At 49.4% G+C, this 13,012-nt stretch overlaps 1 protein-coding gene across 1 annotated transcript in view; it reads left to right on the top strand.

The window, feature by feature from the left end:
* The window catches only part of HIP1R (huntingtin interacting protein 1 related), a 75,095-nt gene that overhangs the window by 39,280 nt on the left and 22,803 nt on the right, over positions 1 to 13,012 (top strand). The window contains exons 6-12 of the mRNA XM_036765148.1: positions 3,378 to 3,454; positions 5,589 to 5,650; positions 7,946 to 8,086; positions 10,321 to 10,378; positions 11,460 to 11,535; positions 12,395 to 12,535; positions 12,764 to 12,825. Of these exons, the coding sequence (XP_036621043.1) occupies positions 3,378 to 3,454; positions 5,589 to 5,650; positions 7,946 to 8,086; positions 10,321 to 10,378; positions 11,460 to 11,535; positions 12,395 to 12,535; positions 12,764 to 12,825 (617 nt within the window). The remainder of the gene's footprint in view (positions 1 to 3,377; positions 3,455 to 5,588; positions 5,651 to 7,945; positions 8,087 to 10,320; positions 10,379 to 11,459; positions 11,536 to 12,394; positions 12,536 to 12,763; positions 12,826 to 13,012) is intronic.

Raw genomic sequence — 13,012 nt, forward strand, 5'->3', positions numbered from 1 at the left:
ACCTCTGACCTCACGGTGCTCCCACGCCCCGACAATGTCATCGCTCCTCCCTCTTCCCAACCACATTCTCCAGTTAGATGTTGGCAAAGGGTTGTCCAGAAACCGGTGCCATCATGACACTGGACAGATGCCTTGACCCACTCTTCCCCTCAAAATGTCACGCCAGTGCTGGTTGGGGAAGAGGGATTGAGCCCATTCCTCAGCATCCAGACAGGTTCAGGGGCTGGGGAAAGAAACAAGCATTGTTAAGTACCTGCTATGTGCCAGGCACCATGCCAGGGGCTTTACAAATATCATCGCATTTGAACCTCACAACAGTCCTCGGAGGGCGGTGCTATTTCTATTCCTACTTTAGAGGTGGAGAAACTGAGTCTGAGAAAGCTTAAGTGGCTTGCCCAGGATCAAACAGCTGTTAAGTATCTGAGGCCAGATTGGAACTCAGGTCTTCCTGACTCCACCTGGAGTAAGTTGGACTTTGAGTCAGCACGACCTAGGTTCAGATCCTGCCTCAGGCACTTGCTATCCGTGTATCCTTGGGCCAGCCACTTGCCTCACTTTCTCCATCTGTGAAATGGGGGCTTGGACACGGTGGTCCAGCTCGCAATCTGCCGCCCTGTTCTATTTGATTCTAAGCTATTTGAGAAGGATTCTTCTTTGCACAGAGCCTTGTACGATAGCCGGCTTGTTTGTTTGTTTGTTTGCTTCTCAAGCCTTTAAAAATAATTTCATTGGTAAATTTGTTTCAGCACATCTTGGAAATCCCCATTCTGCTTCTAATTGATGTCCAGCTTGCCCCACTACCAACCCTGATAAGTGAAACAACATCAGACTGATAACAAGGGTGAGGCAGCTAGGGCTTTTGTTAGGGCGCTGAAATTTAGAGGGCATGAATAGTGCTTGCATTCCTTTAATAGTCTAGAGATAATGCAGCTTAGCAGCCAGTTAGCCAGGATAATTAGTCTTACCTTCCTGCCCCTCCCACACATGGCAGATGAGCTCCTCCCTGCCGCCATTGTGGCCGGCTCCCCAACAGCAGTGTCCTGGGGGCCTGGGCTCTGCACCAGGGAGGCTGCTGTCCCAGGATCTCTAGTGTCTCAAGGTTCTCCCTCTACCCCGATGGAATTTGTTTAAAAATGGTGGTTTGAGGGTGGGTTTGATGCTGCTTGGGCCAGCTCCAACGGCTAGCTCAAGCTCCACAGTCAGCCTTACCTTGGAGGACCCTTCTATCTGTCAGAGGAACAGGCAGACACATGTGCGCTTTTTAAGTTAGCACAAACATGGCTCAATTTAGTGGTATTTTAAGTTGTCTTCCAGTCCAATCCAACAAGTACACATTAAAGCATCTGCCGTCAGGAAGGCTCTTCTTCAGGAGTTCAAATCTGGCCTCAGACACTGCCTAGCTGTGTGACCCTGGGCAAGTCACTTAACCTTGTTTGTCTCTGTTTCCTCATCTGTAAAATGACCTAGAGAAGGAAATGGGAAATCACTTCAGTTTCTTTGCCAAGAAAACCCCCAGTAGAGGCAGGAAGAGTCAGACTTGGCTGAAATGACTGAACAACAGCAACATGAGCCCAATACTGGGCTAGATAAGAGAAATAGAAAGACAAAAATGAAATTTAAAAAGTAATAACATAAATAATTAATGATATAAATAAAATAAAAATAATGCTATTCATTTACATAATTTCAGTAATTTAGTCAAACAATAAACATTTAGTAAGCACCTAAGATCTTGGGAGACAAGATGTACATATTTAATCATGTTTGTTGCAAATGTAGCAACAAGCATTTATTAGGCACCTACTATATGCCAAACGCTGGATCAGGACTTAGAGATACAGATACAAAGAATGAAACATTCCTTGCTTTCAAGGAGTTTATATTCTTTATTTACATAGGTCTGGCAAGTCATTCCGTCAGTAAGCATTTAGTAAGCACCTACTGTATGCCAGTTACTGATAGGTACTGGGAATATATAGACAAAAGTGAAACAGCCTCTATTCTCAAAGGCCTTATGTTGTATCATGAGAGAGAACATTTGCACACCTACATAAGTATATGCAATAGAGAGCAATGAAGAAGCATTTATTAAGCACCTACTATGACCTAGGCTCTGGGGGTACAAGTATAAAGAATGAAATGATCCTTGCCCTAGAGAAGCTTACACTGTAGCGGAGGACACAAGTGCGCATAAAACAGTAGCTAGTTATAGCCAACATTTCTGTGGCACCCATTATTGCCAGGTACTGTGCTAAATGTTTACAGCCCTATGAGGGAGGTCCCTTTACAGATGAGGAAACTGAGGCTGAACAGGTTAAGTGACTTGTCCAGCATCACACAGCTAGTGAGTGTCTGAGGCTAGACTTGAACTTGGATATTCCCGATTCCAGGCCCAGCGTTCTATCCGTTCAGCCACCTCGCTGCCTCAAACACAAGACAAATGCAGATATGTACAAAGTAGCCAAATATGAGATAGTTTGGGAGGGAGGGCACTAGCAAGAAAAACTTCATGCAGAAGAAATAGGTAATTTTTTTTTGGTGGGGAGGAGGTACTAATGTTTGGGGGGATCAGAACTTCACATAGAAGGTGGCATTTGAGTTCAACTTTGAAGAACACCTGAGAGGTAGAGGTGAGGAGGGAGAGCCTTACACACGTGGCCTGTGCAAATGCACGGAGGTGGGAGATGGCCAAGAATTATAAATGTGGTTTTTTTTCCCCTACTTGGTTCACATCAGTAAATGTTTGTTGGATTTAATTTATTTAATGTCAGATTTTAAGAGCCTACTCTGTGTGTAGAATCTGGACGTCCTTTCTGGAGTCTTACCTGGCCTTCCTGCTCAGTGTGCGCTTTCTTTCCAAGCTTGATTGGCCTTGGGAGCCAACACAGTGGTTTACCCTGCTGGAGCCGCCAGAGAGGCAGGTGAGATCTGGCTCAGAGCCAGGTCTTCCACAGGGATGTGGGGCAAGGAGCAGCCAAGAGGCTTCTGAGTCACAGCCTGATTCTTTCTCTTTCTCTTTTTCTCTCTCTCCCCACCCCCCTTGTCTCTCTCTCCTCTTTCTTCCTTTCTTCCTTTCTCTCTCCTCTCTTCTCTCTCCCTCCCTCCTTTCTCTCTTCTCTCCCTCCCTCCTCTTTCTCTGTCCCCCCCCCATCTCTCTCTCCCCCTTTCCCTTGTCTCTCTCTCCTCTCTTTCTTCCTTTCTCTCTCCTCTCTCCCTCCCTCCTCTTTCCTCCTCTTTCTCTCTCCTCTCTCTACTCTCTCTCTCTCCCTGTCTCTCCCTCCCTCTCTCCCTTCCTTCCTCCCTCCCTCCTCTCTCTCTGTCTCTCCCCCGCCCCTTCCTCTCACTCTCTCCTCTCCCCCTACCCTGTCTCTTGGCAGCATCTGCAATTCCCCCCAGGCCTGGAGGTGACTGATGAAGTGCTAGAAAAAGCAGCTGGGACAGATGTCAACAACATGTGAGTTTTCTGAGGGTTCTGGGACTTGGCCCCCAAGGGTGAGGCTGTGGGCCTGGGGCAGGGCCAGAGGAGGGGGGTTTCTTTAGGAGCACAGCCTCTGAGACAGAAGGAAGTGATGATGGACTCATCAGTCATCCAGACATATTTATGGGCCCACTCATTCATCTCCCAGAATCCTTTGCTTCCCCCGGGTGCTTCCTCAGAGCCGTTCTCACAGGCTCCTTCAGCCTTCTCGTGACCAGAGACACACTTGTGCTGGCCGGTGGTGCATCTGTGTAAATGAAAGAGGACGGAAATTGAACCTGCTACCCCAGTCAGCATCTTGGCCCCTGACAGGCTCACCAGCATGCCCTAAAAAGGAGAACAGTGCTGGATTTAGGGTCAGGAGGAGCTGGTTTTAAATTCTACCTATTCCACTGCCTAACTGTGTGACCTTAGGCAGGTCACTCACCCTTTCTTGGCCTCAGTTTCCTTGTCTGTCAGATGGGAATAATAACTGCACCTCCCTCCCGGGGCTGTTGTGAGGTTCCAATGAGATAATAACTGTAAAGTGCTTTGAAAACCTTACAACAATTATGGTGATGATGTCGCCTCTGCTCTTTCCTGACTATGTGAAGCAGGAAAGTCACTTAATCTCTCGGAGCTTCACATTTCTCACATTTAACAAAGGAATCATTATTCACTTACCTGGCCCAGTTGTCTGCTGGGAGGCTCGAAGGAGATACCATCTGTAAAGCGCTTAGGTACCCTGTCAATGTCAGTTATCCTATGGAGGGGAAGCCCTCCCTTCTAGCTTTATATAGCCCTGAAGCCTGGGGCCTCTGGACAGAAAGGGGCCAGAGAGCTGAGATCAGGGGAGAGGTTGCTTAAGAAGGGGCCGAAGGAGCTGGGCCACTGGGAGGTGAGTGACTGGGGTGACTGGCCTCCTCCCAAATCCAGTCATCAGGGAGCTTGGGAAACTCCGCCCTTAGCTCTTAACAGGAGCAGCAGCAGCAGGGGCCGCTTCAGAGCCCAGAGCTCCTCCAGATGTTTCTGACACCTTGTGGCGCTGTAGCCCAGGTGGCTGCAGAGGGCAGGGAGGGCTTCCAAGTCAGGCCCTCTTACTGATGCTTGAACCCTCACTGAGAGCCACAGAGGAGGGGAAACTGAAAGATCATAACCCAGAGATATTGAGTGACTTGGCCAAGGTCACATAGGCAGAAACCATCTGAAGCAGGATTGGAACCCAGACCCTTAACTCCCAATCCAGTACTCTGCACTGTGCTAGGCTGCCTCACATGCACACAAAACCCAGTCTCTTTCTCTCCTCTCTCTGTCTCTCTCCTCTCTTCTCTCCTGTAAACTCAGTTGAGGTTTTAAAAAAGTGTTTTATTTATACCTTTTGTTTTCACATGACAAATCATTTCCAAATCGCTCTGTCTGTAATGAGCTTGCCTTTGTTACAAGGTAAAAGTGTGGTTTGGTAGAAAGAACAGAATGGATTTGGAATGAGGCCCTGAGTTCAAATCTCACCTCTGATGCTGATTGCCCGTGGGGCCTTGGCCAAATCACTCAAGCTCCCGAGGCCTCATTGTCCTCATGTAAAGTAACAGGGTTGAAACAAATGGCCTTTAGGGACCCTCTGGGAGCTCTAGTGATCCTGAGCAAAGTCAGTCAACCAGTGTGCACAGCATTCTGTATCCGTGGGCCCCCGCCCCTCTCCTCCAAAAGAGGAAAATCCTGTCTTCTCTGGAGCTAAGACCGGTCGTTGGAATAGCCTCGATTTTTTCAGCAAACAGTGTCAATTTCTACCATAAGTGCCCAAGAGGAGGGTGTGTGTGTGTGTGTGTGTGTGTGTGTGTGTGTGTGGTGTTTCCTCAGTGTGAAGCAGCCTAGCATGGTGCACACAGTGCTGGGTTTGGAATCATGAGCCCTGGGTTCAAATCTCTGCTCAGCCATAGTACCTTTGGACAAATTCGGCCATTTCTGGGCCTCAGTTTCCATATCTGTAAAATGACAGAACTGGACCAGATGATCCCTAGGGTCCCTTTCTCTTCCACGTCTCAAAGACCATGCCCCTGCAGCCAGCCCTGGGCTGTGCCACCGCAGGCCTGGCCTCCTCCAACCCTGTTCCCGTCTCTGTCTTGGCCTTTAGCTTCCAGCTCACCGTGGAGATGTTTGACTACATGGACTGTGAGCTGAAGCTCTCAGAATCAGGTGAGCCCTCCCAGGAAAGGAAAGGAAGGCGACCCAGGGTCTGGGTGGCGCGTCCCGGATTCCCAGAGTGGAGTGGGGGAGGGAAGAAAGAGGGCACGCGGCCAGGCCTGTTAGCTGAGCCGGGCATCCTTCCAAGCCAGTGAGTATCTGAGGCCTGGGTAAAGGAGGACAGCCTCCCCACCCCTCGGAGCAGGTAGGACAGATCCCCTTGAAGGTAGTTCACTAGGCCACGTTTCTCAGCACACGGCCCCCTGCCGTACTCTTCCTCTCAGACGAGGACAGAAAAACGTGGGTCAACCCCCCAGGCCCCCAGCCAAGCAGATAAGCCAGGGAACCTTGATGCTGGCAGCTGCCTGCCACCGAGGTCAGAGGACTAGACTTGGAGACAAGCAGACCTGGAATGGAGTTCCGACCCAGCAGTGTGACCCCAAACGAATCACTTTCCTTTTCCGTGCCTCAGTTTCCCCATCTGTACAGTGGGGATAATGACAGCACCTACCACCCAGGATTGTGAGGTTCACACTTTCGTAGCTAAATCTTGCCTCAGACCCTTAGTTAGCTGTGTGACTCTGGGGCAAGTGCCAGCCTCTTTGTGCCTCATTTCTCACCTATGCAGTGGGGATAATGATAGCGGCCTACCTCCCGGGGTTATGAGGACCAAATGAGAACACGCACATGAAGTGCTCTGTAAACCTTAAAACGCTATAAACACTAGCTCTCGTTTCCCCGTTGAGATAATTAATGCATATTCAATTTTAATGCATATTCTAATGCATATTCTGAAGATGTTCTTCAGTTCCCCCAACAACTGCATTTGAACATAATCCCATCCCATAAAGACCAAGAAAGGAAAGAAAGACAGAAAGAGGCCTGGGGGAGGTTGTCAGCTCATTCCCTTCCCCTGTCCCTAGCGGGAGGAATCCAAGATAACCAGGTTTGGATTTTCCCAGGCTGAGGGGCAGGAGCGGCGTCCCTGGCAGGAAGCTCCCATAGTTTTACTGGCCTGGCAGGTTTTTTTAGGTGGCAACTTCAAAGCCGTCTGGTGATTCAGTTTTGTTTTTAAGAGGAAGGGAAGAGGCAGAGGTGGACTGGGGGATGGAGGGTGTTGTACCCTATAAAGTGACATTTGTAGGCACTGGAGAGGAATGTCCCATAGGCCTTGGCGGTGGGGCCTGGAATAGAATCACGAAAGTTAGAAGGGACCCCCAGGCCTGACCAGGAATTCGCCTCTGCTGCTTGTACACCGATAAACTAATCCCTGTTTGAAAAGCTTCACTGAGGGAAACCGCCCCCCTCCCCTCTGGGAAGACTCTGGTTGCTGGGAAGTTGGTCCTCGTTGAACCTAAGTCTCCAGCACTTGGTGCAGTGCCTTGGCGCATAGTAGGCGCTTAATAGATGTTTGTCGATTGATTACTCACTTTGCTTCTAAGTCTTTCCTCTCGAGCAAAGCAAAGTTAGTCTAACCCTTCTTCTTTCCCTGCCTCTTCTTGGCTCCTGAGGGTGGCCTAAGCTGCCTGGAGGACATTGGCAGGGGACAAATCGCCCTCTGTGTAGGCCTGGTTAAACTTGCCCAGATTATCACAGGTCACTCAGAGGCATATGTCCCAACTGGTCTCTGACCAGGACATTGTGAAAAGAATGCTAGATTAGGAGACAGAAAATTTGGGTTTGAATGCCCGTATTACCATTGGGAAAATCACCGGACCTCTCTGGGTCTCAGTGTCCTCATTTGTAAATCGGAGGGCTAGGCTAGTTGGCCTCTTCAGACCTTTCCAGCTCTGAATCTATGATCTTGTGCTTATCAGTCATGGGAGGAAGTGTCCCACCCCTGCAGAACCATCCCCTGGGACAGGGAGCAGTGTGGGGACTAAGCCCCTCCCTGTGTGGCCTGGAGGCTGCCAAGGACCCTCTAGTGCACCCTCTAGTGCCGGTGTAACCTTGAGCCTCTACCTGGGTGGAGGCAGACTCCCACCCCTCATTTCCTGGGCTGTTCTGGTTCTCCAAGGACTTTGAAGTTTGGTAGCAGCCAGGCATCTAGAGAGGAGGGTCCCCCCATCACTTCCCCTTTGATACCTTGCAGACAGCCTGGAAGGGGCCCCTAAACCCTGAGGCACACTGGACTTGGGGTTGGGAACACGGGTTCAAATTCTGTTTATTGCTTTTGACAAGTCACTAAACTTCCCTAAACTTCAGTTTCCACATCTGTGAATTGAGGGTGTTGGGCTAGGTGAGGTCCCCACTGGCTGCAGCTGTGATCCTTTCCCATCTTCTTACCACAGCTTTCTCCTTTGTCAGTCTTCCGACAGCTCAACACGGCCATCGCCGTGTCTCAGATGGCATCGGGCCAGTGCCGCCTGGCCCCCCTCATCCAGGTGATCCAGGACTGCAGCCACCTCTACCACTATACGGTCAAGCTCATGTTCAAACTCCACTCCTGTGAGTCCTTCTCTCCTGTCTTTCAGCCTCCCTACCCCCTCTCCTGGCCTCACAAGGGGCCCTGAAGTCCTGGGGGGTTTGTCACCCACACAAGCAGCAGGTCACTAGAGGGGCCTGGCTCAATGTTCTGTGAGAGCCTTCCATTTCAGCCAGAGCTAGGTGAATGGCTTGGGCAAGGCGGCTCCCACCAGCCTCATTTACCCATTCCCCACTTTGTAGATTATAGGGGGCAGCTGTTTTTTTTTTTTTAACCCCACGTGAGCTTGAGGTCCCTTTTCTCTCCTTTTTTTTTTGGAGGGGGGAAGGCAGGACAATTGGGGTTAAGTGACTTGCCCAAGGTCACACAGCTAGTAAGTGGGTCAGGTGTCTGAGGCCGGATTTGAACTTGGGTCCTCCTGACTCCAGGGCCAGTGCTGTACTCACTGTGCCACCTAGCTGCCCCAGTCTCTCTTGTCACAAACACCACCGTGCCCCTCTGCCCACAAAGTCATCAGCATGAGCTGCGGGCTCATTTTAATGACTCGATTTTCATATTATTAATGACCGTATTAGTATTAATGCCTTAATAACTTAATTTTAATATTAAGCCAAACCAAGAGTGTATTTTTTCTTAACAAATAGAATTTTCTTAATTGCACAATGCATTCCAGTGGCAGCTAGGAATCGGGTTTGAATCATCTAGCATTTTTATTTACCCACCTCATCTCTGCCTTCCATTGTCACAGATAATTAATTAATTAACAAATGTTTGTTGAATGGATGAGTAATTGAGAATTGACTGTTTAGTTCACATCAGTTCAGCGCACATTCACCCAACACCTCCTGTGTGGGAGGCGCTAAAAAAGAGGGATGGACTGGGAATCAGAATAGCCCTGCCTTGGAGTCTTCCCTCAGAATGTGGTTACTATGTGACCTGGGAGAGGCCACTGCCCTTCTCTGGAACCTCTGTGGATTCATCTGTAAAAGAGGTGTGATGGTACATGTAATACGTGCCTCCCAGAATTGCGATGCTCAAAGGAGAGAGAGCAGCTGGGTGGCACATGGGCAGAGCACCAGGCCTGGAATCAGGAAGACCTGAGTTCAAATTTGGCCTCAGATACTTACTAGCTGTGGGACCCTGGGCAGGTCACTTAACCCTGTTGGCTTCAGTTTCCTCATCTGTGAAAGGAGCTAGGGAGGGAAATGGCAAACCACTCCTGTGTCTTTGCCAAGAAAACTCCCAGGGGGTCATGGAGAGTCAGGCAGGACTGAACCACAAAGCAGAGAGAGCTTGTGTGAAGCATTCTGTAAACCTTAAAACACTGCAGGCATATTGTTGTCATGAATGGCCCACCTGCCTGGCCAGTATGGTGAGGGGTGTTTTCCAGGTGAGAACCAAGTTATTGCTGTTTGCCAGGCCCCCAGCTGGTCACTGGGCATGTAGAGACAGGCTGGACACAGTCCCTGGCCCTCAGAGTTGGCTGTGGCCATCATCATCCCCTCCTTCCGCTACAGAGATGGAAAGGGGGAAGGGCGGAAGAAGAGGCAGGAGATCTGCTTTGTGTGGAGTTGGCGGGGGGCAGGTGGATTCCTGTTGGGGTCTCCCATCCTTCCCATCCCCCTGGGCTCCCCAGAAGGTGACACGCTGCCTTCAGATCTAAAGCAGATGCATTTGCAACATGTAGTGTGTGGTGAGAGCATTGGACCGGGAGGGGATCCTGGTTGAGAGTCAGCGGAGCATGACAGGCGGATTGATGGTTCTGGGTTCAGATACCACTTCTGACACTGGTTGTGTAATTATGAGCCAGTCAGTCAGCGTCTTTTTGCCTCAGAGTTTGGATCTAGGAAATGGGGATAATGAGGACCCTGTCGTGTCCAACATGACACAATAATAGAGATCCAGCCTTGGAGGCAGGAAGACCCAGAGGCGAGCCCTGGCCATGGCACGTACTGGCTCTGTGACCCTGGGCGAGGCAGTTAACTTTTCTCAGCCTCAGTTTACTTATCTTTAAAATGGAAATTATGATACCTGGAATATCTTAAAGCCAGCATTCGTGAGTATTACTGCTGGGAGCCCAAAGTCCCGTGGCTGGCTTCGCTACTCACTGCCACATACCCTCGGCCTAGCCACTTTCTTTATCCGAGCCTCAGCTTCCTGATCTATAAAATGGGGGTGGTAATGTAAATACGTTCGTGTACGTAAAACTTTACAGTGTTTTGTGAACAAACATAAAGCGTTATTCTTGCTCGCTCAGGTCTGCCAGCCGACACGCTACAGGGACACAGGGATCGCTTTCATGAGCAGTTTCACAGGTAACAGGAGGCAGGCCCCGAGGAAGCAGCCGTGGCCTACGGCACATTCAAGAGAAAAGTGGCCCGGTTCGCCCTCCTTGGCTCCCCTCCCATTGTGGCGATTCTGGGAAGGGGGAGATGTTGGGATTTGATAGGTCAGTGCTTGAAGAAGGTCTGTTTGGTGTCCCTTGAGCTCAGCCCTCTTTGCTGTGTACAGGCTAGCCCTCGTGTTTGGAACACACTCCCTCCTCTCCGTCACCTCATAGAATTTCTAGGTTCCTCCAAGGCTCAGCTTATATGCCATCTCCTATGGGAAACGTTTCCTAACCCCCTCCATTTGTTAGTTTTTCATCATCAAATTCTCCTGTATATCTGGGGCTCTTCACAGTTTTTGAATCACGATCTTCTCTGGCTGTCTGGCAGAGCCCTTCTCAGAACAAAGTTCTAAATAACTAAAATAAAATACACAACAATACAAAAAGAAAAGCCTTTTGTTGAAATAAAACTTTAAAAATATTTTAAAAACAAGTTCACTTGCCCCAGGTCAGGAATCCTTATTATCTGTGTACGTTCTCTTTTCTGCCCCTACCCCACAAGCATCTTAAGGTTGTCTTTGTAACTCCAGTGCCTACCACTGTTTCATGGGCATGGTAATTACTTAATAAATGCCTGTTTGAATTGAATTTGTTTTGAAGTATAGAAGAAGAAATCTTGAACATCAAAGGAGAAAATAATAAACCAAAAAACTAAAGGCTCGTTCTTTCAAAATGCTAATAACATTGATAAACCTTTAGCCACCTTATCGAAGAGAGGGAAGAAAATCAGACTTCTAAGTAAAAATGATCCAGTATGGATTAGATTGGAATTCCTAATTCTGCTAGTCATGTCCTGGATCCCTTTGGCAGTCAGTCTGATAAAGCCTATGGGATGTCTTCTCAGAAACATGTTTTTACATGTGCAAAATAAAATATGTGAGTTTATATAAGAAACCAATTGTATTTAAATGCATTTGCTAAAAAAAAGTTCACAGACCCCAGGTTAAAAAGCCCTGCACTAGCCTGACCTATCCACTTTCTAACCACCAGCCTCTCCCTGTCCACAGCCTCAGAAACTTCTTCCGAAGGGCCTCAGACATGCTTTACTTCAAACGTCTCATCCAGATTCCTCGGCTGCCAGAGGTATCTTTGCCACTCTCCCTTGAAAGCGTCAGTAGACCCCTAAGCAAGGCTCTGAGGGGTGCAGACCCTGGCTAACTGCCACGTAGGGATCTGCCTTTCCCTGCCCCCTCCAGCTATGGTGCACTGAGATCCCCAAGCAAGCAGGGTGGGATAGATCTTGTGTTCTCAGCTCCCAGATGGGATTGGTCAGTTCAGGTGGCTCTAGAGTTAGGGAACAGTGAGTGACAAGTGACTGAGACCAGGCCATACAAAGATGGGTTTAAGATTGTGGGACCACTTAGCCTGGAGAGGAGAAAATTTGGGGACCCATGTGAGCTGTCATCAAATATCCAAAGGGCTGCTGTTGCACACAAGAGGGGTTGACCTTGTTCGGTGGGTCTTAGAGGACAGAACCAGGAGCAATTAGGGAGGGGGGGCATTGTGGAAGGACAGATTTTGGCTGGACCTTGGGTGTAATTTCCAAGGTAGAATGAGCTGCCTTGGGGGTCCTGCCTTCAAGGAGCGGTTAGTTGGTTAACCATTTGTTGGGGGTGTTGTTAAGTATGCCTTTACCAAAAAAAGTGTATTGATAGTTTGATTTTTTTGCACCCTATTTCCAAATATATTCCTTCTCCGTCCCCTCTCCAGAAGGCCATCTCTTGTAACAGAAGAGGTGGGGGAAGCAGTCTAGAATTAACCAAGTCTGACCGTCCATCCAGTGGTCCATACCCGTAGTCCCCCACATCTGCAAGGAAGGGCAGAAAGTGCTTTTTTCTCCCATAAAGGGGATTGTCATTCAGATATGACTTGTACTATATGCTGTTGTGGCCCTAAGGCTCCCATTCCAAGCATCCTGGGTTTTTTTTTTTTCCTTCCCTAGGGTCCTCCCAATTTTCTGCGGGCCTCAGCTCTGGCCGAGCACATCAAACCAGTGGTGGTGATCCCTGAAGAAGCTCCTGAGGATGAGGAGCCAGAAAATCTCATTGAGATCAGCACCGCCCCACCGGCCGGAGAACCCGTGGTAAGAGCCTGCTAGCCATCGGCTTCCCGCTGCCTGAGCCCTTCCCCTTGGGAGGTTATCGCATGCGTGGCCTGGCCCTGGCATGGGGAAAGGGTAGAGTCATCCCAAGAGGGCCTCCCTGCTGAATGAATGCGTGCTGCGGCTGCTGTTATCCCTCGGGCTTCTCCTGGAGTGGAGGGGTGATGCCGAGTGGCTCAAAGGTCCTTACAGCGATTTGATTCTTCACAGGTGGTGGCTGACCTCTTTGACCAGACATTTGGGCCCCCCAATGGCACAGTAAAGGATGATAGGTGAGGGGCCCACATCCTCAGGAGCAGAAGGGAAGACTCCATTTGCAGAGCTTAGAACTGGGGCTCTTGCTTCAGTCTGGGAGAATGAAGGCTGAGTAGGGTTGCCTCTCTCCTCCCAGGGTTTAAACTCATGAAGGTAGCATCATGGTGTAGTGGATAGGGCATTGGGCTTGGAATCCAGAAGAGC

Source organism: Trichosurus vulpecula, chromosome 1 (genome assembly GCF_011100635.1).
Source record: "Trichosurus vulpecula isolate mTriVul1 chromosome 1, mTriVul1.pri, whole genome shotgun sequence".
Lineage (NCBI taxonomy): Eukaryota > Metazoa > Chordata > Mammalia > Diprotodontia > Phalangeridae > Trichosurus > Trichosurus vulpecula.